The 25,838-nt window shown below is 44.8% G+C and overlaps 1 protein-coding gene across 2 annotated transcripts; it reads right to left on the reverse strand.

The window, feature by feature from the left end:
• Window positions 1-281: 281 nt before the first annotated feature.
• Window positions 282-19,909, reverse strand: C3H3orf52 (chromosome 3 C3orf52 homolog). Of its 2 annotated transcripts, XM_060234530.1 has the most exons (6): window positions 19,385-19,900; window positions 14,859-14,979; window positions 11,359-11,516; window positions 6,611-6,681; window positions 3,178-3,383; window positions 282-2,525 (listed from the first exon to the last, which is right to left on the reverse strand). In XM_060234530.1, the coding sequence occupies exons 1-6, from the start codon at window positions 19,511-19,513 to the stop codon at window positions 2,497-2,499; spliced, it is 714 nt and encodes a 237-aa protein (XP_060090513.1). In that variant the 5' UTR covers window positions 19,514-19,900; the 3' UTR covers window positions 282-2,496. The 2 variants fall into 2 exon arrangements, with proteins under 2 accessions (XP_060090513.1, XP_060090512.1); XM_060234529.1 differs by lacking the exon at window positions 282-2,525 and having other exon boundaries at window positions 2,990-3,383; window positions 19,385-19,909.
• Window positions 19,910-25,838: the final 5,929 nt, after the last annotated feature.

Below are 25,838 nucleotides of genomic sequence, written 5' to 3' on the forward strand. Positions count from 1 at the left end.
CCTGCTAGCATGGCCTTGGGTCAGCCATAGCTCTGGCAGAGGTTGTCCTTGAAAGGGCAGCTGCTGTGAGAGCCCTCTCCAGCCCCATCCACCTCACAGGGTGTCTGTTGTGGGGGAGGAAGGTAAAGGAGATTGTGAGCCGCTCTGAGACTCTTTGGAGTGGAGGGCGGGATATAAATCCAATATCTTCTTCTCCTTCTACCAACAGTCTGATAGGAAGACAGGAAATGACTGCATGCTCCGTGATTCATACAAAAAGAATAACTCTGACATTCAAGACCTTTCTCTATAACCATTTTATTAAGCAACAGGTACACATCAGTGCCTTCTGCAATTTACACTGCTTAGCAGCACAATGAGCAACTTGGAAGCAGCCCATTAACTGAAGCTCTAAAAATGTACCAATTTATGGTCTTTTTTTTCTTCCAGAACTGGCCTCACCACCTTTAGGTTCACAGTACCAAGCAATACCTTGAAGGAGAATGTCTCTTGTCCATTTTCTAGAATATTCTGATAAAGTGTTGCAAAAGTCTTTTAATATCTTGCATTGTGGTGCAGATAACAACTGCTAGGCAGGGCCCCCTGACTTGGGCCCCCTAACCAGCCTCCAGTGCCTCGGCTGCATCCTTCTCCATTCTGCTGTTGTCATACACCATTGTTTCTGCTTGCTTAGGGGACTTGATCATACACAATTGCTTCTGCTTGCTTAGGGGCCGGAAGAATTCTCTGACCCCTCAGCAAGCAGAAACAAGGGGGCACTTTCCGAGCCCAGGACTGAAACTTAAGCTCCCTGTTGCTTCTGCTTGCTTAGGGGCTGGAAGAAATCTCTGACCCCTCAGGAAGCAGAAACAACAGGGCACTTTCGGAGCCCAGTTCTGAAAGTTAAGCTCCACGTTGGGCTGACGTTGGGCTAGAGGGTGCCTGCAAGAGAAGGCCGTTCTGGCCCTCAAGTGGGGCGGCGAGGGTAGGGGGCGGATGGCTCCATTGCAGGCAGGGTAGGGTAGGGTAGGCTGGTGCACACAAGTGGAGGTCCCGGCTGCAGTCCGGGGCTGGGGATCAGTGGAGAGGTGATGTTCGCCTACAGGGGTTTTCCGGCCTGGTCTTGCTGGCCACCCGAGTGAGGGTGGGAGCTGTGCTTGGGCAGCCTTGGCTCGCCCTCCGACAGGAAGAAATCTGAATTGGAGGTCTTGTAGCCCCAGAGGTCAGTTGCAACTTGGTGGCACCTTCCACTTCCCTCCCTTGTCCCGCCGGGCTTGCCTAGCTGGATCATGCTACAGATAAGGGCAGGAGACTGTGTGGCACATATCTAAACCTCTGAGTGGCTCCCCACCAGAGCTGCTGGAAGAGGGATGGAAAGGGATCACCTTGGGGCAGCTGTGGGGAGGGGGGAGGCTGTAAGGCAGTGAGCTGGCAGCTTTCCTCCTCATTGGTGGTAGGAGAGAAGGCCATGGAGGTTGGGGCCACTATGTGCCCCCTGAAAAAAATCAGCCCCCCCCCCCCCAATTCTTCAAATTCTGACTATGGGGCTGATGAGGGCTCTACAAGGATTCTCTGCAGCTAAAGTGTTGCCTTAAAGTGGTGGAATTATGGAATTTAGATTTATTTTACCACCCTCCTCCACAGAACAGGGCTCAGGGTGGTGTACATCAGAAAAATCTTACATAAATAATTAAATATGAAAATCATAAATATGTAACACTAAATTAACAGTAAGATAGCGGTGAAACTGCCAAAGTATGCCGCTGCCTCGTGGTGGGGGGAGGAACAACTGACCACTACATTACACTGTCTTGTTTAAAATTTATGGTGTCTCTTAGCAGTTTTTTTATTTACACTCATGGTGGGGGTGGGGGGAGGCAGAAGAAGTGGAGTGCCAATTAGATAGGAAATCATCGCTGTCCTCAACCGAATGCCTGGTGGAACATCTCTGCCTTGTATGCCATACAGAATGGCATTAAGTTCCACAGAGCATCAATATCACTCCGCAGAGAGTTCCACCAGGTTAGGGCCTTCTTGTTTTGTTCAGGATGGGCAACAGAAAGTACCTCTTCACATCATTTAGTTATGGAATTCACGGATACCAGAAGTGGGTTATAGCTAGTAATTTGCATGATTTTAAAGGAGAATTAAGTGTAGTTATGGCAAACATCCATAACTAGAGGCACCTTGCTACCAGGTGCCAGGTGGAGGGTGAGGACAATTGCCTACATGCTCTGCTTGTAGCTGGCTGGCCACTGAATGAAACAGGAGGGACATTGGTCTGATCCAGAAGGGTTCTTCTTATAATCTTATTCATACTTCTGTCAATTTGAGTTTCCTCTCATCTGGCTACCAATAAATGGTATTTTCCTACAGTAGATGGTTTATGGAAACAGGAATGAGTACATACTGGCAATCAGTCAGGTGAAACTGTTTCTCTGAATGAAATATTTCAGGCTCCATAACTGAAGATTCTTTCTTGACTACTTATGAGTGTTGTAGTCCATGTAGTCCAATTCACCCATCTGTATTCATAGCCTGTATTGCTTTAGAAACAGGGTGGGGGAGAAGAGAAAAATGAAATAAAACTTTGTAAATCTAATAAGATTTATTCAGGGCTCCTAGCAGGAACTTCTTTTAGGCCACACATCCCTGATGTAACCAGTCTTCCTGGAGCTTACAGTAGGCCCTCTACTAAGAGCCCTGTAAACTCTGGGAGGATTGGCTGCATCAGCAGTGTATGACCTAATATGCGAAGAAGTTCCTGCTACCAAAAAAAAGCCCTGGATTTATTTAAATAATGATTTTGCTATTAACTAGTTATGTTTTCCCCAGATATATAAACATGTATGTATGTAGTTTGTATAATGTTTTCAATGTCATAATGCTACAGAGTGAGAGAAGGCAGGTTCCTGCTCCATAGAACTAAAATCAACATTGTCTAACAATTTCGTTTCAGTTCATTTTAGGATTATTATATTTTTAGACATTAATATTTGAACAAGTTAAATAATGTAAATGAAATTACTGTTTTTTATTGTAGAACAGAAAAGTAACAATATTTCAAGAATCTGCATGATTTTTTTAACAGTGAGGCAGGCCTTCATTATATTTTAGTGAATACACTTTAACTTTTGGGGAGGGTGGGTCTTTAACTTCTAAAACAGAGTTTATTTGTTCTTTGAATATGGCACTCACATGAAACTGAAAGAGAAGTTGGATCAAGTGTCAAATATGTACATCCAGTTGCACCTGCACTATACATTTCTTTCTGGTCATAAATATTTTGCCTTAAAATGTTCTTCACAAACATCTCACTCATTCTGTTCTTCATGAACTCTTCAGTTTCTGATTCAGGTGGAACTGAAAACTCCAGCTCAAAGAATGCAGTTTTGTTTTCATCACTGAAAGAAAGAATTGAACATAGCAGCCAGATTACAGATTACCACCTCTTTCAACATATATGATACATATGTGTGTGTGTACGATTTTGTTAAAAAATATATGTGCATAAAAATATAAAGTTTGACAAATGTATTTCTTTGCACAAGTGTTTTTGGGAAGGGCAGGCTAGAAATCAAAAATAGTAGTAGTAGCGGCAGCAAACCTACTGGTTAACCTTGGCAACTGCTTAACAAATAATAGTGCCTAAAGCAGTGGCCTTCCACCATCTTCACCCAAAGCAGCTAATCCTCCCTTTTCACTTGCTTTTTCACTTTCAATTGCTTTTTCACTTGCTACCCCTGGGCTTTTTAAACACAATATGGCAACCCATGCATGTCCCATAGGGCTTCCTGAATTCCTTCTTTTCATGAAAAGTGTATCCATCATTTGAGTTGATTTGGCAGCAGGCACACATGGCTTGCCATGTTGTGTTGAAAGAAACTTGGGCTATGAGGATTACTTGCTCCAGCAATTGGATGGGAGGCAGCAGAGGAAGTGGGGGTGAGTGGATAGGAGGCAAAGTAGATGTTGGCAGAGACTGGAGATAAGGATAAGAAGCTTTTCTCCCTTTCTCACAATACAAGAACTCATGGTCACTAAATTAAATTGCTGAGCAGTCAGGTTACAATGGATAAAAGGAAGTACTTCTTCACCCAAAGGGTGATTAACACATGGAATTCACTGCTACAGGAGGTAGTACAGGAGAACCGGGTTTGATTCCCCACTCCTCCACTTGCACCTGCTGGCATGGCCTTGGGTCAGCCACAGCTCTGGCAGAGGTTGCCCTTGAAAGGGCAGCTGCTGTGAAAGTCCTCTCAGCCCCACCCACCTCACAGGGTGTATGCATAAACAGCTTCAAGAGGGGATTGGATGAGCATATGGAGCAGAGGTCCATCAGTGGCTATTAGCCACAGAGTATAGATGGAACTCTCTGTCTGGGGCAGTGATGCTCTGTATTCTTGGTGCCGGGGGGCAACAGTGGGAGGGCTTTTAGTGTCCTGGCCCCACTGGTGGACCCAGCGGCGTCACTAGGGCGGGGCCAAGGGGGCCATCGGCCCTCCCCCAGAGCATTCTCATTGGCCCCAGGCACTGACCCATGACCCCCCCCCCAACAGGAAGGGGCTGGCCCTGGGACTAGAACGCTGCTGCTGTGTGTGGGCTGGCCGGGATTCTGAAACCGGGGCCGTGCTGCCGCCGGCTCAGCTAAAAGCGTGTGGGTGAGTGGGGGAAACTTAAATGCTGCAAAACTGGTATCTTGGATTACGGGGGCTGGTCATGTGACCAGAGGGTGGATGAGGTAGCGGCCATGTGAAGTGGGCGGGGTTGTGTGCGGAGGGGGTGATGCAGCCCTCCAAAAGGGGTGATGCCCAATGGGGGGGGGTGACTTGAATCAGTTACACCCCAGGGTGCAACCCACCCTAGTGACACCTCTGGGTGGACCTCCTGATGGCATCTGGTTTTTTGGCCACTGTGTGTCAGAGTGTTGGACTGGATGGGCTATTGGCCTGATCCAACATGGCTTCTCTTATGCTCTCTCTTATGTTCTCTTATGTAAGGTCTTGCATTCCACTGCCTCAGTTGGCCTCACTATAGAACCTGCCTTGGTTATTCTAAATGCATTTTCAAGCTATTACACAAGGCAGGGCCTTGGATCCTAGCAGCCTACATTAGTTTGAAGTTTTCAGCGAGCCAGTTTGGTGTAGTGGTGAAGTGCGTGGACACTTATCCGAGAGAACCGGGTTTGATTTCCCACCCCTCCACTTGCACCTGCTGGCATGGCCTTGGGTCAGCCATAGCTCTGGCAGAGGTTGTCCTTGAAAGCGCAGCTGCTGTGAAAGTCCTCTCAGCCCCACCCACCTCACAGGGTGTCTGTTGTGGGGGAGGAAGATAAAGGAGATTGTGAGCTGCTCTGAGACGCCTGAGTGGAGGGCACAATATAAATCCAATGTCATCTTCTTCTTTTCCATTCACCAAAGAAGCCTTCCTTTGACAGAAGGAGTTCTTCAACAGTGGAAAGGTCCATAATAGGAAATTAAATGCAACCAGGAGACCTATATGCATAGTACAAAGTCAGCAGGCCTCTCTTGCTGTTGTCTACAGCAAATCATATTCAGAAGTACACAACCTTTGAAAGTGGAGGTTCTATGCTCCCATAGTTCTCTGGATCTGAAAAGGTAGGCATCTGTGTGCATATAGACTCACCTTTTTAAAAAATAAAAAAGAAAAGATGAATAATCTAACACAACCATCCTCTTTATTCCTAAATATTCTCTTGAGGAATGACCCGCTTCACATCTAAAATATATTTTAATCAATGCAAGGTTCTCCAGTAAAGGGTGTTTCATAAACAAAGGCTGATTTTCTACCACTTTTTAGGAACTTCATGTTTTGATGTTATGCAGGTGCTGTCCACTAGGAGAATGTCTGCTAGCGCACTGAAGCATATTTTAAAATATTAATATTCTACCAAAAGCATGCTTCCACACCTGAGATGTGCAGGCAACTTAAGCAACTTTAACAGCAATAATTTTGAAACGAGTTAGGACATGATGACACAAACCAAGCAAATGTGACTGAGCAGATGAAAGAAGTTGTGTTGCACTCCATTACTTAGGGTTGCCAGGTGCTGACAATACACCTGTGGGGGTGGTGGGGATGGGAGGTACTCTTCCAGAAGTCAGTGGGCCTCTGTGTGACATCCCTGACATAATGACATCAAGCAGTAGTGACATCATCATGTCAGGGATGTTGCACAGTGGTGCTCTGGTTTTGGGGCAAACCTCTATGACAAAATCAGCATCAAACCAGTTTTGCCCCAAAATCGAAGCATCTCTGTGTGATGTCCCTGATGTGATGATGTCATTTCTGCATGATGTCATTGCATCAGGGACATCACACAACAGCATTGGTGTTTGGGGGTGGGGTTTCCCCTACCAGCCAGCTGGCCAGCAGCAGACAAGCAATCATAGCTTTACCATTATTTCACAAACTTTAATAGGTACCAGTCAATGCAACCTAAAAAAAACACTTTCCTGGGTATAAGCTCCTCAGAAGACCCTCCCTCCCTTCCATCCTGCCTCCCTCTCTTCCATGACTACCAAAATCCATTCATTGTTCTCTTAATATGTTTGAGCCAAGTATTCTAAATTACACAAATAAAGGTATGAAGCTAATTTTCCTTTCTTACCTGAGGGAAATAACTTTAGCAGAAATAAAATAATGCCCAAGAGCTGGTGAATCATTGTATACATCTGTAAGCTTGAGAAAGAAAACATTAATTATTATATTTCACAACATGAAAACAGCCATCCAAGTACACACCATAATTATTGTTGTTGAGGAGGTTTTGCCCTATTGAACTAAAGCTAAGCACATTGCAACTTGCGGGAGCAGGACTGCAGTAACCTGATTTATTGTGTGATCAGTTCCAGTGTTTTGTCTTCTTTTGTTGGGATGCTCAAACTACTCTAGCTGAGACTGAGAGGCTTCCTTATCTACACCAGAGTCTCATCAAAGGTTTATTATTGGCTACAGGTAATCTTAAACTGCTTCACAGAAGACATAAATAGGGTCACCCAAGAATAATATTAGAATTTTTTCACTTTAAATCCAGAAAGAGAGTTGCATTAATTTATTGCAACAAGAGAAGAGTGCTTCAATGGCACCTTAAAGACTAACAATGTTATTCCAGCATGAGCTTGCAAGTTCATCAAAAGTGAAGAGAGTTCTGATTTACAAAAGCTTTATGCTGGAGTAAATTTTGTCAGTTTTTAAGATGCTGTTTAGGATTGTCAGGGGGGTCCTGGAGATTTTGCAGTATCACAATTGATCTTAATTATGAAAGAACTTAATTATAGCACCATAATCTTAAATTTAATGTAATTTTAATGATTTTAAGGATGATTTTATATTGAAATTGTATATGAATTTATAATTGATTGCACATGGTTTTATTGTATACTGTATTCACATGTTGTGAGCCGCCCTGAGCCTGCTTGCGGGGAGGGCGGGATACAAATAAAAAGTTATTATTATTATTATTATTATATTATATTACAATTGACCTCCAGACTACTGACATCAATTTGCCTAGAGAAAATAACTGCTTTGGAGAATGGATTCTATGGCACTATATCTCGCTGAAGTCCTTCTTCCTCATCAAACTCCACTATCCCTAGGCTCCACCTCCCCAAATCTCTGTGCTATGACTCCTCCACCAGTCTGCAGATAGACAGACACTTTTCAGGACCATACTGTCCTGAGCACACCCAGTAATGTTGGTAGGCTGATATCACAGTATCACACAGGCCTCTTGAATCCACCTATTTGCTACATAAAACAATTGCAACATGATAATATATATATATACTGGTTGCTCAAGTGCAGACTTGACTACAAGTATAATACTTCCAAACTAGGATTTATTAGGGAGATCCCTGGATTCCCCCCCTTTCATAACAACTAATAGAAAGATTCCAAATCAGATTGAGATGGAGGCCTTTATGCCATCATAATACAAGCCCCCTCTTAGGGTTACCAATCCCCAGGTGGGAACTGGAGAGTAAACATGATGCTCCGTGTCAACAAAGCCTCTTCTTCACACCCAATATCAATTTCTTATAATAAAAATCAAAGAATCATTCACATTGGCAGTCTTTTTTTCTATTTAATATGCACAAAAATGCTCAAAGGTACAAAAAAAGTGGTTGAAAGTCATTTTATAATTTTTATTGATTTTAACTACAAAAAGAAGAAGCAGAAGCATAGATACATAAAAGGGGAGAAGGGCATGTACAGAATGTGAAAAACAGAAACAAAGAAAAATACAAATATTCAGTTATAATTCTACCTCCAAATAAAATACCCAATTCGTTCTACCTGCAAGTATGAAGTTCTCCATATATTTTACCATCTTTGTCTTTTATTATAAATTTTTTTACTGAACTAGTACTTGCAATACAAGTCTAAACAATTCTTCAACACAAATAAGTATTAAAAAGTCAGAGCAATTAACACAAAACTGGCTGGTTTAGCTTAACCATATTGAAAGCACAGACTAATTTGTTAGTTTAACAATATCCTCATTAAAATAAGCACATAAAACTCATATCTTTATCCTTAACAAGCTAAAAAAAATACAGCATAGTAATTTTACTATCTCAGTATAAACAGTTTCTCCAGAGAAGCGTATTAAAAGCAGATCTGCTACATTACAAAATAATTGTGCTGTCTGCCTTTTTAACAATTAATCCAATTCTTATATCCTTATTGTTCTGGGAAAAACAACTTAATATAACTCAAAAATCTCACTTAACCTTTAAAAGTCACATATCTGTTCTTATTAAGAGTTCCATACCCAACTACCCACAAAGAGAGAGACAGTTCAAGAAATCCTTCTTCCTAAAAAGAAATCTATCTTCTGATTTATAGCTAAAATGCACCTTCTCTCTCCTTAATACAGTCTGAGACAAATATCTTTATTCTTAACAGGCTAAAAATAGAACACGATGATTTATCTATCTCATTATAGACAATTTCTTAAAACAAACATATTAGAAGCAGATCTACTAATTTACAAAATAATTATGGTGTCTACCTTATTGACAATTGATCCAAATTAGCTATTTATTTATATAACATTTTTGTAAAAGTTTTCAATCTTTAAAATCTCTCTTATATCTAATTGGCTACAGTGGGAACAACTATTCAAAAAGCTTTCATCCTCAAAAATTTCTACATCTTAGTTTTGCTGCTTGATTCAGCCATATTAAAAATATAGACTAGCTTGTAGGTTTACCCATGTCATTAATAAACATAAAAAACTAATATCTTTATCTGTTAAAGACAAGTTTACCAAATTACAAAATAATTATGCTGTCTGCCTTCTTAAAGGTTAATCTAAGTTAGCTATTTTTACATGAAATTCTTTTCAAAACTTTTCAGTCCTTTAGCTTTTATGTCCATATTACTCTAGACAAGACAACTTATTATAGCTCCCCCCCCCCCAAAAAAAGCTCACTTAGCCTTTTAATATCACATATCAGATTTTCTTGCAAGGTTTGTATCCGACTATCCATGGAGAGAGATCTAGTTCAAAAAACCCTTCTTCCTGAAAATTTTTTTGGTTAAGATGCACCTTCTTACTCCTTAATACAGTCATCCCTCTCGAAAAAAGTGGGAAAAATTCTACAGCCTTTGTTCCTCTCAGCATAGTTTCAGTCAATCTCTATTTCTGGTCTTCTTTTTTAACTGCGCCATATGGTTCCATTTTGATTTTCTTTTGTTCATTTCCCAATGAGTCACTCTCCCATTTCAATTCCACGGATGTCACCAGGTTCTCTTTAGCACTCTGCTTGTGTAGATTTGAGATTTCGCTAGCCTTCAGCACAAAAGCTCCGATGTGTTTCTTAATCTACTCTGTTAATGAACCAAGATCCTGCTTCAGAGAATTTAAACTGCTTAAAATACCTTTTTGTACAAGATTTTGCTTAGCAAAGCCATTTTTCTCTTTCAACAAACTCAGTCTATTAATCCAAGTTGAAATGTAGCTCAGAGTCCCAGATAGTTCGTCCTTCCCAATCTCCTCCAGCTGGAGTTTTGAATGTTAGCATTTCAATTTCAATCAGACGACAAGGAGAAATCTCTCTAACAGATATCTCATTTTGTTCAGACTGTATTGCAGCCAAATAATAGTCTCTTTAACAAATATCCAATTATAATCCGGGTTGATTTAAGTATACATATTCAGATTATTTCCAGTATTTAAAAATGTTCTTTAGCTTTTCAAAGCCTCATTCACAGGGAAAGTGGAGATATCGACCTCTTTCCCTTCCTTTGAATTACCCGCTAGTTGTAATGTAAAACGACCCATTAGCCAGTGGTATTGAAAGCATACTTACTTGCCACATAGAATTGTCATGCTTGAGGTAGAGAAGCGATAGATCAGAAGATTATTGAAAAAAAGAGAAGCAAGTGATCGGGTGTTCACCTCTTTCTGCTGTATTGGCAATCATGACAGGGGGAGCTTCAGGGCGTACACGAAGAACAGGAACAGCTGCCGCTGCGCCCCTGTCTTGCTGTAAAAGCCCCATGCTGAACGGAGACCCCTTCAGGGTTTCTTTGGGGGTGTCACATCCATGTCATCCCTCCACCCACCTGATTCAGAGGGGCCGCAGGCAAGAGAACCCGTGGACCCTGCTGAGCTCAAGGCGAGGTAACCCGGAAGTGACCAAAAAGTGGTTGAAAGTCCAAGCCTTACACAGACTTCACAAGACTTGGTGTCCTTCCAGCAAAGTGACTTGCATTAATATTCTTCAATTTTGCAGCCAATACTTCTCAATATTCACAATTCATACAACCAGCAATAGGCCAAACTGATCTAATAGCCTGTTTCACTGAGCAGCTTTTTCTAAGCTTTCACTTCTTCTCTACAAACATTTTTTCTCCAATTTCCAAAATTTTGTGAAGAAGAAATAGAGAACGTGTGTGGTCCCTTTAAATGTGATGGCCAGAACTCCCTTTGGAGTTCAATTATGCTTATCACAACCTTGCTTCTGTCTCCACCCTCAAAGTCTCCTGGCTCCACCCCCAAAGTCCCCAGATATTTCTTGAATTGGACCTGCAAACCTACCCCCTCCCCAGTTGCTATTTGCCCCATGGGGGAAAACATACGGGAACCATATGGATTTTTAAGTGGCAATTTGCTTTGAGAAAGAAAATTTAAATCAGGAAACAGAATGGGCCCTCCAGCACTGTGGTCCTAATCCAGTTCAGCTGTAATCCATTTTTAAAAATCCTCCCTGTTGGAATCTGATTGCACATTTCCTGTATCTCTTGTCCTTTTATATAATCTATGATTGGGGAGATTAGCGAAACATTTAAAAACATACACATAGACATTATAAGCAAAGTTCTTTAAGCACTTGATGAACTTACCCTTTTACTAAGATTTTCAGAAAGCAGATGATATGCTGATTCTGACAGCAGCCAATCAGGATTAGCACAGTGAATTTTTAAAATTCCAGAGAAATTATGACGATTGCCATTTGCTATTGATTTGAAATCCAAGTATTCATCATCATCTATATAAATCTCTAAATTAAAAGAAGTTATTTTATTATGGATAACTTTCACAGGCTCAGTGTATTTTTCAGCATCTAGTAATTCTAAATACCACTTCAATGCACATCAATACCAGGTCAATGCATACCATTGTGTGCCACTAGTGCAACTTTGTTAGAATAATAAAACAACAGCCACCCAGACTAATCCAATCTAATCAGATCTCAGAAACCAAGCAAAGTCAGCCCTGTTGCTCTTGGAAAGCCTCTCCCTTCCAACTGAATTAGGCCTAGCCAATATGACAAGAAGTTGTATCTTATATGTCCATTGTGCCCATTGTTACCATAATCTTCCAGGGTCATTACTGCGACATCATTTACATGTGGTTCCCCTTTGAAATGTGTTGGAACTTACAGCTCAATACAAGAAGCTGCTCCCAAATCCCCCCTCCCCCCCCCAAAAAAAAACAGCCAACAGTTGCCCAGGCTGCCTGTCAGTTTCCAGGCACATTTTGTTTTGACCATTAATTATAAAGCTGCTAGGGCTTATAATAGCAAACATACTTGCATGGATTCTATATTGCCTGAGGTATTCAAAGAAGTAAAATGTCTGATCTCCCCCTTCCCTCTGCAGCCTTTGGTGTCCTCTAAAATCATGTCTCTCAGGGTTGGTCAGAAGAATAAGAAAGGATAACTGGCAAAGCACTCAGAACTCAAGTTTCTGACTTTTATTATGTGGTAAAGCCTTTTTCCAAGGGGAGCTTAAAATAGACCTGATTTATCTCAGCTGACTTCAAAAAGGAAGTTCACAGATGGTCAAAGATCAGCTTCCATAGGTGAGAATTTCTGAGCACCCCTTGCAGACTGACAAGGACAGATGAGCCATTTAACTAACAGGGAAAGTTTCCTGTGGGCTGCTGCTCTTGGAGGTCTATTGGCAGCTAGGAGTGAAGGCCCAGATTTCCTTCTAGGGTTATAGCGAGGAATCAGCTGAGCTAGGGGTCCCAGCCCAGCCCAGGCAAGTAGTGCAAGGTTTAGATTTAGAAGATGGAAATATGCTGAGGGGATCTGACCTGAATGGGATTGTCAGATATCCTGCTCTGGTGGTGGAAGATTACCAACTGGCAACCCTGGTTACCTACTAAGTGGCAGAGGGAAAAAGGGGGGGTGCAGAATAGGAGTCACTCTGGCACCATGACATGACATGACTTCTAGTTGCATTAGCATGATGTTCTAGGATTTCTCCCAACATTCTATGGCTTTAGCATAGAGTTTTGAGGGGTCCTAGAGTGTTGCTCTGACATGATGGCATAACTTCTGGGTGCACTGTGAAAGTATTCTATCAGAATGGCATCTATTCCTCCCCACCCCCACCTTCCACTCAGTAGGCATCTATGTCAGCCCATCAGGATTCCTAATAAGTTTATACAACTTTCTCCATAGCTGAGGGCAGTTCAGGAACAGGCAACAGGTAAACTGCTGCCCACTACCTAAGTGGTCTTGTAGCATCACAGGGACTACTAGTCTTGGGCCATTTTAATTTACCAATCTGCCCCAGCAAACCAAAGCTGATTCACCATCTTTTCCTTTTCCAGTGTTACACAGCTTAGAACAGTAGATCAGTTACAACAAGAATTAAATGTTATAGAACAGGGGTGGCCAACAGTAGTTCTCCAGATGTTTTTTGTCCACAACTCCCATCAGCCCCAGCCAGCATGGCCAATGGCTGGAGCTGATGGGAGTTGTAGGCAAAAAAATCTGGAGAGCTACCGTTGGCCACCCCTGTTATAGAACAAAGTTGGTGTTCAGTAGCACCTTTAAGACCAACAAAGTTTTATTGAGAATGTAAATTTAAAGGTACTACTGGACTCTAACTTTGTTCTATTGCTTCAGACCAACACAACTGTCCACCTGGATCTAGTTAAATGTGAGAAAGAGATAGTTCAAGTAAAATGGGGGTGACCAAACTTGCTTAACTTAGCCACATAGAATGAACATCAGATGTTCAAGAGCCATAAGATATGAACATCAGATGTTTGAGAGCAGAAAGGAAAGCAAATGGATGAAGGAGGGACAGAGAGGTGGAAAGAAAGCAACTTTAACTTTAAATGCATTCTCCAAGCTACCATCTGGCTTGGTGACTAGATTTAAAGAGGAATGCTTTCTCCACACTTGCCAACAGGGCAGTGAGGGCTTCAAGAGCCACACAACATGTGTGAAAGAGCCACATATGGCTCCTGAGCCACATATGGCTCCTGAGCCACAGTTTGGCCGCCCCTGAAGTAGAATAATAGAATCATAGAGTTGGAAGAGACCTCCCAGGTCATCTAGTCCAACCTCCTACAAAATGCAGGAAATTCACAAATACCTCCTCCTCACACATACATCCCCAGTGACCCCTGCTCTGTGCCCAAATGATGGCAAAAACCTCGAGGATCCCATGCCAATCTGGCCTGGAGAAGAAATTCTGACTGAGCCCAAAGTGTCAATCAGCATTTCCCTGATGCAGCCCTTCCTGCTCTCCTTCTCATGATCTGCCTAATCCAGAGAATCAGCATTGCTGTCAGATGGACATCTAACCTCTATTTAAAAACCTCAAGGAAGGAGAGCCTACCATATAACATATCCAGCTCTTAGTATAGGAATGGGTCAGGGCTTTAGGTATAAGTAGTGGTACTACAACTTTGAATTAATCTCTAAGAGATACCTTCAGCACATATATTGCTCTAGAGGACACATGAAAACTTCTTGTTCAGGCAAGCTTTTTTGGAACTGATGCTGCCTTTCATATTTTTTTTCCTATCAGATTGGATTTTAGTTAGTTATTTACTTTTCTGTCCAGTGAGGACCCAAAGTGGCTTACAAGACTCTCATCTACTCCATTTTATCATTACAACTACCCTATTAGGTAGGTTAGGCTGTGAGTAAGTGAATGGCCAAAGGTCGCCCAGCCAACTTCTATGGCACATTAGGGATCCAAACCCGGTTCTCCCGGATCATATCTTGGCTCTTTAACCACTACCCCAAACTGGTGATGTTGATTTTACATTGTTTATATTTTATACAATCAACTCAGTTGAATTTAGATTATAGATTTAGGAGAGCAGTTTTCCCTTGTCCTGACCCAGTAGCTTAGGCTAGCCCAATCTTGTCAGATCTTGGAAGCTAAGCAGGAACAGTCCTGGTTAGTATTTGGATAAGGCCACAAAGGAAGTCAGTGTTTCCTACACAGAATCAGGGAATGAGAAACCTCCACTGAACATCTCTTGCCTTGAAAATCAGCTGCAACTTGAAGGCATTTTTCACCACTGCCAGTTCTCCCTTCCCTAATACATCTCTGATATTTGTTGGCAAGATTAATATTTGGATACATACCTGAATAAAAAGTTAAACTTATAATAATCACAAGGATCAAACACAGGAAAGCTGAAGTGATAACCATCCATAGCTTGCATTTCCAAAAAACAATCTCCGAACAAGAGTGTGGGTTGGCTGTCTTTTAATCATACAAACAATAAAAGTGAAAATCCATTAGTAAGTAATGTGACTGTGTGGAACAGAACAGTATGAATGAACAAGCAGACTCTCTTAGAAATAATAAAACACTGTGATGTTGTAAATCTCGCTGTTCATATAACAGTGAGTGCCTTTCATATTTCCACAGCCACATTCCACAAAGCAGTTGCAACATTAATGAATTACTGTATGGGGAACAAACAGTTTTTCCCAAATAACATCAAGGGATGGAGAAAAGGCAAAAGAGCAGGGAAGAAAAACATTAACTCTGTTTCAGAAGGATTAATTTAAAGGTGGGAAGAGGAGATCCAAAAAGAGACAGCATAGATGTAACAGGAGTAAATGGAGACAGAACAAAATGTAGCTGAAGATTTTCAGCATACAGTTGTTGGCATAAGGCATAAACAGGGAAGCAAGAGGGTGAATATAAAGAATGAAAACCCTATTGCAGAATTTAATGGAACATGTGAAGCCATCTTCAACTGAGTCAGAATACTGGCCCATCAAGGTCAGTGTTGTTTACTTTGACAATAGCTCTAGTGTCATTTAGAGATCTTATATATCAGGGGTGTTGAACTCGTTTGTTATGAGGGCCAGATCTGATATAAATGAGACATTGTTGGCAGGTCTTGAATTCAGCAGGAGCTCACAGGAGCACAGCTCCTGAACCTTTCTGATGGCCCCTCTCTTCCTCCCCACCTATCTTGCCTGAGGCTCTCCTTTCTTGCATCGGGTTGTTTTTGGCTGGTGAGGTCAGCATATGCTAATTAGTTATTCTAATGAACTCCATCTCCTATTTTTCTACAAAATGACCCTTGATTGTCAGGCCAAGCCATGTCTGTCATAAAAGGTATTGCTAGGTAGCTGAAATATAAACTTTATAAAGGGCACAGACAAACACAATTAAAGATTTTGTACCTCTCCTGTGTGGTCAAGGAAACTGGGCAAAGGAAGCTCTGACTCCTTCCCTCCCTCCTCAGGGGATGATGGGGGGCAGAGCCACAGCCAATAGAAGGAAAAGGGTTTTTTCTCTGTAGCTCCTGTGCAATTGAGCAAGCCTGGCAAAGCAAGCTGTGACACGGAAGGAAGCAAGAGAGAGGGAGAAGAAAGCAGACTTGCTCATGGACCTTTGGGGATCTGATTCGGTTCCCAGGTCACATGTTTGACACCCTTGTTATATATCACTTACTGCCTGACCCTTTTAACTGGAGAAACCAGGGATTGGATCTTGGAGTTGCTACATGTAAAGAAGATGCTCTGTCATGAAGAAGAACAACAACAACAACAACAACATATGAGGGGAGGGACTGTGACTCAATGTTAGAGCATCTGCTTGGTAAGCAGAAGGTCCCTGGTTCAATCTCTGGCATCTCCAACTAAAAAGGGTTTAGGCAAATAGGTATGAAAAACCTCATCTTGAGACCCTGGAGAGCCGCTACCAGTCTGAGTAGACAACACTGACTATGATGGACCGAGGGTCTGATTCAGTATAAGGCAGCTTCATGTGTTCACCTGTTCAGAAGAAGAAGCTCCAAAGAGATGTCAAAGTAAAGAGAGAAATAGCTGCCAAAGAGCTCTTGGCTCTGGGCTCTTTGCCCATGGCTGACAGCCTGGGAATCTTTTGCAGGCAGCTTAGTGAAGTGACACTGCCCAAGATTTAATTGCCTGATTATTTTGATTATTTAAATTATACTAACTAATTTGTTCTAGAACTTTCTGTAGTCCTAAATAAGTAAATAAAAGCCTGGGTCCTGACAGCAATGTTAGATTCCTAACAGCATGAGCTAACTGTTCCACCTTAGATAAACATCCTTGTTAAACCTAAACCTACATAGTTTCTTAAATCAACATCAATTTTTTTATAAAGGATGCAATAGGGAAAAGCAGCAGTCCAGTTTCTTGGTGAACATTTAAATATGCAACATTATATTGTACACCTTCCCCCCAGATCAGTAATGATAAACTTTTTAAAGTAATCATAATTCACCTGAATTGCTTTGACAGAACACTTTAAGACCAGGCTACATATTATAAAAAAGGGATAAGAGGATGTTCTATGCGCACCAATTCTAAGAGCACCCAAAGAAGGTGCCCCATCCTTCATTATTTCCAAATGGAAGGAAGGCATTTAAAAGGCATGCAGTTCCTTTAAATGTAATGGTAAGAACTCCTTTTGGAGTTCAGTTGTGCTTCCCACATCCTTGCTCCTGGATTCACCCTCAAAGTCTCCTTGCTCCACCCCTAAAGTCCCCATGTATTTCTTGTCAGACCTGGCAACCCTAAAATACTAAGATCTCACAAGTTTACCTCATGAAATCTTGGCAACCACTTCAGATTACCTAGGCATCTGTAGACATTACTGAGGTTGTCTGTGGTTGCCTAAGTAATTCAAAATGGCTACCATCATTTCATTTAAGATGAGTTAAAGGAGAAAAAAATGCACGCCAGAAAGACATCAAGGAAGAAGGGATGAGAAGCAGCCGCTGGGGAGAGGGAAAAGAAAAATGGGGTAAAGAATGGGTAACAAAGCAGGAGAAGAGAATAAACTGTGAGAGGGAGAAAGGAAGGAACCAGTGAAGTTAAAGCAGCAAATGGGAGACTTGAGAAACATAGATGGGGAGGAAGTCAAGGAGGCAGGCGAAATGGAGCAAAGGAGTGTAAGCAGAGACAATGTGGGGAGAAGTTGTGCCATATAGTTTAAGAGCTCAGAATGTCAGCTCTATTAGTAAATCAACATAAGTGATATATACTAACCTAGTATGCACGTTATTTGCTCATTTTGATTATTTCTTTCCTGTTCTCTACATCAAAGACACCAAAGTTGGGTCAAAAATGATTCAAATACAATGCAACTTACAATCAGGGGTGGCCCAACACCCCATGGCACCCTAGGCAGACTCGCTGCCTGGCACCCCCCAAGTGCCCCTGCGCCTCCCCCCGAGGCTCCACGCCCCCTGAGCCTCCCCCTCCCTGTTGTGCCTCCTCCTCCCTTCCTTCGGACCCTTCCCCACCCCATGTCATTTTCAATGCCGGAACCAGCTCTAGTGCCGCATTCCGGCTATCTAAAGCCCCCCTCCCAGCCGATCACTCAATTGTGGGTAAAACTGAACCATGGGGCCAGGACGTACTTACAGTCCATCAGGATCAGTGTCCTGAAAGGCCCTCTCTGCTGCCGCTGACTCCTCTCCCATCCAGGAAGTGGGGAGGGAAGGAGTCAGTGGCAGTGGAGTCAGCCTTTCAGGACACTGGTCCTGACAGACTGTAAGTGTGTCCCAGCCCCGTGGCACAGTTTTACCCGTAATTGAGTGATCGGCCGGGGAGGGGGGGCTTGAAGTAGCCAGAACGTGGCGCTAGAGCCGGTTCTAGCATTGAAATTGACATGGGGTGGAAAGGGTCCGAAGGAAGGGAGGAGGAGGAGGTGCAGCAGGGAGGGGGGAGGTGCAGTGGGGAGACATGGGGGCATGAAGCCATGGGGGGGAGGTAAAGGGAAGGGAATGGAGGGGCAGGCGTTGGCAGCGGTGGTGGCAGGCAGTGGCCAGCGGGCAGGGGCAAACTAGGTGCTTGCCTGGGGCACTGGGAAGGGGGTGGGGAGTCCAATTTGGCACCCCCACCCTCCCAGAGCCCTAGGCAACCCCTAGTTTGCCTAGTGGGCAAGCCGGCCCTGCTTATAATTACATTTTTTAAAAATCAACATAAAACAACTAAGAAAAAGTCCTAGAAACCAGGCACGTCTTGAGAAACAGCACTCCAAATATCTATCCAAAAACAGCACTCCAAATATCTATGGAGACATAAGCTTTATCTTGTATGGGTACTCCAGAAGTAAACCAGTTGCCAGTGCAAACCCTGTAGCACAGGAAAAATACATGCTCTGTAATTTATTCCAGAAGCCCTGATCTGGATGGCCCAGGCTAGCTCATTACATCTCATAAGCTAAGCAGGGTTGGTCCCTGGTTGATACTTGAATGGAAGACCACCAAAGAAGTCCAGAGTTGCTGAGCAATGACAGGCAACAACAAGGAACTTCTGTTTATCTCTTGCCTTGAAAACTCCCTGAGTGGTTACAATAAGTCAGCTGTGACTTGATGCACTTTCCACCACTAATTTATAGCAGAAAGAAAATTTTGCTGTTTCATTTTAAACTAGCTGAAGCATTTGAACTAGCTGCATTGTTCAAGGAAGGTCTGGTCTGGAGCTGGTGAACCATCCAAAGCTGGTTGAAAAATATATAGAGTCTGTTTCAAGGTGAATATTCTCCAACTAGGTTTGACAATAATTTTTTTGAAATCCAAGCACCTGCAATGAAAATCCTTTATTTCAATAAAATTATTCCAATGAAATATCATTGTTATACTAACACACCCTTTTTAAAAAAAATAACGTACCTCAGAAGTTCTTGTGACTCCAGGATTAAGAAGATCTTCCACATCATGTCTCATTTCTTCCTCCTTTTCCTCCCCTAGATCATGTAATTCAACATCTTGCACTTCTTGTTCAGGAATGCAGCCATTCATTGCTTCTGGTTCTCAGCAAAGAAGTTTCCAATGCAGGACATTTAAACAGGAAAAAACCAACTTCCTCTGTATTTTCAGTTCCAGTCCTGTGTCTTCTGATAAGACATAAAGCCAATGAATTTCCATTCAGGCAGCTATTCCCATAAATTTGGCCATGCAATGGGATCCTCATAAAATAGGACAGACCGAAAGAAAATCAGTCCGTAACTTTAGCAGATCCCTGCCTATCTAGAACCGGGAAACGCAAAGTCTCATTCTCAAATTGTGTAAGGCTGGATTTTCCAGTTTGCTTACCTTACTATGCCTGCCCTCTGTAGACCTAAACAGGTAACTTAACCTGAGGCAACCCAGCCCTTTGTGAAATAACGAAAGCTCATTGCTTCCATGGAATGGAATTAAAACCTCTGACAGATCATTGCACTCTGTATCAAAGAATTCAGGGAATCAGATAAAAATGCTGATTTCAAATTAAAGTAGGAGAAATTCAGACTATTTAAAAATAATTTTCTGTTTAACAAAAAGTAATTGTTCAATTAATGGCTGAATTAATAATTTTGGAGTACAGTCCTACCTGACAGCTATCATAAGAATCTTAAGAGATTTATCAAAACTTGGTTAATCCCTCTAAAGAATTTTTGAAATGCAGACTTGGAGCTTTAGTGAATTACTTTAGTGAATCCCAACTCATTGGAAAGCATCAAAACTAAGTTTCAGCACTGGCTGAATGCTTGCCCACATAGATGTCGCAGACAGAAGTGCACTACCATATTTTGCACTAGCTGGAGTTTCCAGGTAAGATTCAAGGGCGCCTTCACATAAAGCAAGTTACAGTAGTCTAACCTGGAAGTGACCATCAAGTAGCCAAGACCCAAGAGGAAAGGTAGAAAACTAGCTGCCAAACCATCCAAAGATTGTAGAAAGCTGAAATGGCAACATTGGCTGATCTGGGCCTCCATAGTTAATGAGGCATCCAGTATTACTCCTAAACTCTTCACCCTTGGTGCTGGCACTAATGGTGTCCCACCAAGAGCTGGGAGCTGGATTCCCAGGTCTCCCCAGCCCCCAGGTAGCTCAGGGTCAGGACCTCTATCTTGTATGGATTTAGTTTCAGTCAGCTCTGCTGTAGCCACAAGTCATGGCCTCCAATGCCTGGTCTAAAATACCTGAAGCCAGCTATCCATCAGCAGATACAGCTGGGTGTCATCAGCATACTGGTGACGACCCAGCCCAAACCCCTGGATTAACTGGGTGAGGGATGTGTGTAGGTGTTAAACAACACCAGGAAGATGACCGGTTCTGAGGGATACTGCTTACCAGTGCGTGCTACAGTGAAATCCTCTCCCTGCTACACTCTATCTCCAACCCTGGTGGAAAGACAACAGCCATTGCAAGGATGTGAATGACTCTAAAGATATTGTTGATTTGGAAAACTCATTGATGAGTCTACAGTTTTATTTTATGTATTTAACATTCATAACTAAGTACTCCAATTAGCTTGAAGTGTGTGTGTGTGTGTGAGGAACAGGGCATGCAAACTGTGGTTAAATGAATAGTTCATTTCCTGATCTGCTTTCCTGATATTGAAAATATCAGTCAGGTGTTCAGTAATAGGAAATGCTGGATTAAATCTTCCATCTTCCTCCCTGCCAAACAGCAGATAGGTCAGTTAGTGCTACTTGATGGTACTGTAGGTATGTGCATTTGGATCAGGACTAATATATTTGCAGAACAGGCTGCACAAGCTTTTACACGAATTGATTTTTTAAAAATTTCTATTTATAGGAGTTTAAATGTACTATGTTTTATTTATTTGTTTGTTTCTTTATCATTGCTCAGAAGCATTATGCATATTTGATACTAACATATGCTTTTAAAAACTCTTTATCTTGATTGCTTAAGATGACCAATCCAGGTGTCATTCCAGGAGGCTAGGTTGCGTTTGACACAGGCTAGGGCCTTCTCGGTGGCAGCACCAGAACTGTGGAATGCTCTCCCGGAGGTCATAAGGGCCCTGTGGGATCTTTCTACTTTTTGCAGGGCCTGTAAGACCGAATTGTTCCAACAGGCCTTTGATATCCAGCCAGGAGAGAACTGCCACCCCACATCATTATAGAGTTACTATGTGATCACCATCAGAAAAGAAGAACTCGCTTATATTGCAGTGGTACAGCACCACGAAATGGTTTTAAATTGTAACTATGCTTTATTAGTTTTAACTTGTAAATATGAATGTTGTTAGCCGCCCTGAGTCCGCTTGCGAAGAGGGCGGGATAGAAATGTAAAGTAAATAAAATAAATAAATAAATAAATAAATAAATAAATAAATAAATAAACATGAAAACCTTTCTCCCACAATGGGGACCCAAAGCAGTTTACTGTCACGAGCTGGGGCCAGGCCAGGCGAAGTCCAGGGGCAGTCCAAGGTCTGTAACCGGTGAGCAAGAGTGTCCAAGGTGCCAAAGCCAAATCGTTGTCCAGGTATCGTAGGTCAGAGGTTCAGAAGCCGTAGTCAGGGGGTCCAGAAGTCAAGCCAAGGTCAGGAGGTCCAAAGTCAAAAGCCGAAGTGGATGCTAGGACGTCAGGTAGATGACTAGTTGCTTCCACAAAGCCTCCTCCCAAAGCCTACAGCTATATAGCCCTCTGCTGGCTGTTGCCCATTTGGGCTAATTGCTGGCTCAGAGAGGCAGCCAGGATCCTGTTGCAACTCAAGCATCCTTGCTCTTAGAAGGGCCAGAATCCTCTCAAAACTCAGGGCTCAGGGAGCGTCTTGCTTGTGAGCGTGCCGCCCTCCTCCGATCCCTGAGGTCCTGACGGAGGCGGTCACGCACACGCGCCACCCGAGAGGGTGAGGCAGGGGGGCTGGGATCTTCTCCAGCAGGAGGCAGGGGCACTGGTGCAGGTGGCAGGGGCACAGTTTCTGCTGCAGGCTCAACTTCCTCTACAGGGTCCCCAGCACCCATGACACTATCCCCCCCCCAGGGCCCCCCTCCGTCGAGGGGCCTGGGAGGTCGGGGTGGTCGTTGTGGAACCGTTGCACCAAGTCTGGGGCATGAAGATTGTCCACGGGCTCCCAAGACCGGTCTTCTGGGCTGTATCCCTCCCAGTCCACAAGGTACTGGAGGCCTCCACGATGGTACCGGGAGTCCAGGATCTGGCGCACCTCGTATTCTTCTTCATCATCCACCAACACTGGTGGTGGTGGCGGTGGAGAAGGAGGCCGAGCTGGGTCAGGGCGTGCAGCTGGAACAAGGAGGGAGCGATGGAACACGGGGTGAATGCGGAGGTGGGGTGGCAACTGGAGCCTGAAGGTGACGGGGTTTATTTGTTCTAAGACAGGGTAGGGTCCAATGAACCGCGCATCCAGCTTGTGAGACCGACCAGGCCGGCGCAGGTAGCGAGTTGAGAGCCACACCTGATCCCCCGGCTGGATTGGGGGGCCTTCCTGCCTCTTCCGGTCCGCAGCTAGTTTATAGGCTTCCTTGGCCCGCTGTAGCTGCTCTCGGAGCAAGTCTTGGCTGGCGCGGAGTTCTTGCAGGTAGGCCTCAACGGCGGGGACATTCGTGGGTGGCAGGATCGCCGGGAAGAACCGAGGGTGGTACCCGTAGGTTGCAGCAAACGGGGTCATTTGGGTGGAGGAATGGACCGCGTTGTTGTATGCAAATTCCGCTAGAGGCAACAGAGTGGTCCAGTCGTCCTGCTGGTAGCAGGTGTAACAGCGGAGATATTGCTCTAGCGTGGCATTGGTGCGCTCTGTCTGACCATCTGTCTGTGGGTGGTAAGCTGAGGACAGGTGCACTCGAGTCCCCAGGCTGGAATGGAGGGCTTGCCAGAACCGAGAGGAGAACTGGGGCCCCCGGTCTGAGATCAGGTGGGCTGGGAGTCCGTGCAGACGAAAGATGTGTTGCAGGTAGAGCTGGGCTGTCTCCTGAGCTGTGGGAAGTTTCGGGCACGGAATGAAGTGGGCCATCTTGGTAAATAGGTCGACGACCACCAAGATGCACGTCTGACCCTTGGATCGTGGAAGTTCCGTGATGAAGTCCATTGAGATGGTATCCCAGGGTCCTGAGGTTGTGGGCAAGGGCTGTAACAACCCCGAGGGTTTGGCTGGGACGTCTTTGGCCCGTCGGCAGACGTCACAGGAGCTGACATAACGGGCAACATCGGAGCGAACTCGTGGCCACCAGAATTCCCGTGTCAGCAAGTGGGTGGTCTTATGTTGTCCAAAGTGCCCAGCGGGTAACGCGTCGTGGGTCATGCGTAGTACTTCTGCCCGCAAGGGCCCGGGCGGCACATAGAGGCGTTCGTGGTGTAGCAAGAGGCCGCCTCGAGTCGTGAACTCGCCTGTTGAGCCATCTTGGAGTGCCTGGAGGTGTTGCTGGACCCAGGGATCGTTGGCCTGGCTAGCACGAATGTCCTCCACGAGTGCTGGTGAAGTGGAGGTGGCTGCAAACACTGAGGGTGGCAGGATGGGAGCAGCAGGCACGGTCTCAGTCGAAGCAGGAGCGTATTCCGGTTTCCGCGAGAGCGCATCGGCTTTCCGGTTCTGGGTATGGGGGATGTAGGTGATCTTGAAGTCAAAGCGGGAGAAGAATAGGGACCACCGGATCTGGCGCTGGTTGAGACGGCGGGTGGTCTGGAGATGCTCCAAGTTCCGGTGGTCGGTGAGCACTTGGACAGGGTGGCGAGCCCCTTCAAGGTAATGTCTCCAAACCTCAAAAGCCACCTTGATCGCGAGCAACTCCCTCTCCCAGATGGTGTAGTTCCTCTCTGCCGCAGTGAGCTGGCGTGAGTAATAGGCGCAGGGCTGGAGTGGCTGGGACGGCTCCTCGCGCTGGGACAGCACTGCTCCCAGGGCCACGTTGGAGGCATCAGCTTCCACCGTAAAGGGAAGCTGGGGGTCGGGGTATCTCAGGAGTGGCCCGGTGGCGAAGCGGGTCTTCAGGGTGGAGAAAGCGTTATCGGCCTCTGGGGACCAGTGGAAAGGTTCTTTGGGGCGGAGTAGTTGAGTCAGGGGTGTTGTCAGAGATGCATAGGCTGGGATGAATTGCCGATAGTAGTTGGCAAAACCAAGGAACCGCTGCAGGTCTTTGCGATTCTGAGGGGCCTGCCAGGTCAGGACCGCTTCCACCTTTTTCGGGTCCATGAGGATTCCCTGTGGTGACACAATGTGACCAAGGAACTCGACGGAGCGCAGGTCAAAGTCGCACTTCTCCAGCTTGGCGTAGAGGCCATGGGCTCGTAGGCGCTGTAGGACCTGGCGGACGTGCTCGGCATGCTGGGCAGGATTGCGGGAGTAAATTAGAATGTCATCCAGGTATATGATCGCGAAGCGGTCGAGCAGGTCCCGGAATACATCATTCATGAACCTCTGGAAGACAGCGGGGGCGTTGGTCAATCCGAAGGGCATCACCAGGTGCTCGTACTGCCCGTATCGGGTCCCAAACGCGGTCTTCCATTCGTCTCCGGGCCGTATGCGCACCAAATTGTACGCTCCGCGGAGGTCCAGCTTGGTGTAGATTTGGGCCCCCTTTAAACGATCCAAGAGTTCAGGGATCAGTGGTAGAGGGTACCGGTCGCGGATGGTGATCTTGTTCAGGGCCCGGTAGTCATTGCACAGCCGGAGCTCCCCGCTTTTCTTCTTCACGAAGAGGACTGGAGCAGACAGGGGAGAAGTTGAGGGTCGGATGAATCCGCGCTTCAGGTTCTTGTCCAGGTAGTCTCGCAAAGCTGCCAACTCAGGCTCCGACATTGGGTACAGACGCCCCACCGGGAGTGGTGCCCCAGGTACCAAATCAATGGCACAGTCATAGGGTCGGTGAGGGGGAAGCTGATCTGCTCCTGTCTCTTCAAAGACATCGGCGAAATCTGCATACTTCTGAGGGAGCTGAGGACCACCACTCGGGATGCCGGCTGCTAGAGTGGTGGGAGGAGTCAGATGGGGGCATGGGTCTCGGAAGCGTAGTTCTTGCTGAGCCCAGTCCACGATGGGGTTGTGCAGCTTCAGCCAGGAAAGGCCTAGAATCAGCGGGAAGCGAGGCATGCGGGCGACATCAAACTGCAGCTGTTCTTGGTGCTGCTGGACGTGGAAGGTGATGGGACAGGTCTCCTGGGTGACGGGGCCAGAACGGAGGAGGCGCCCGTCAATAGCCTCCACCAGCGTCGGAATCTCTTTTGGCTGCACTGGGATCTGGTGCTGCTTTACAAAGGCGGCATCTACGAAACAGTGGGCCGCTCCCGAGTCCAGCATGGCATACACGAACAGCCAGCGTCCATCGGGCAGATGGAGTTTGACTGGTAGCAGGAACGGGCCCGGGGTATCAGCCTG

Source organism: Heteronotia binoei, chromosome 3, assembly GCF_032191835.1.
Source record: "Heteronotia binoei isolate CCM8104 ecotype False Entrance Well chromosome 3, APGP_CSIRO_Hbin_v1, whole genome shotgun sequence".
Classification (NCBI taxonomy): Eukaryota; Metazoa; Chordata; class Lepidosauria; order Squamata; family Gekkonidae; genus Heteronotia; species Heteronotia binoei.

Excerpts from the sequence above, each read along its gene's own strand:
- C3H3orf52 (XM_060234529.1), bottom strand. The coding sequence starts at position 19,513 with ATGAATGGCTGCATTCCTGAACAAGAAGTGCAAGATGTTGAATTACAT. Across the intron at positions 14,980-19,384 it reads GAGTCACAAGAACTTCTGAG|ACAGCCAACCCACACTCTTG; the intron begins GTACGTTATTTT and ends TATGATTAAAAG. Across the intron at positions 11,517-14,858 it reads AAGTTTAACTTTTTATTCAG|AGATTTATATAGATGATGAT; the intron begins GTATGTATCCAA and ends CTTTTAATTTAG.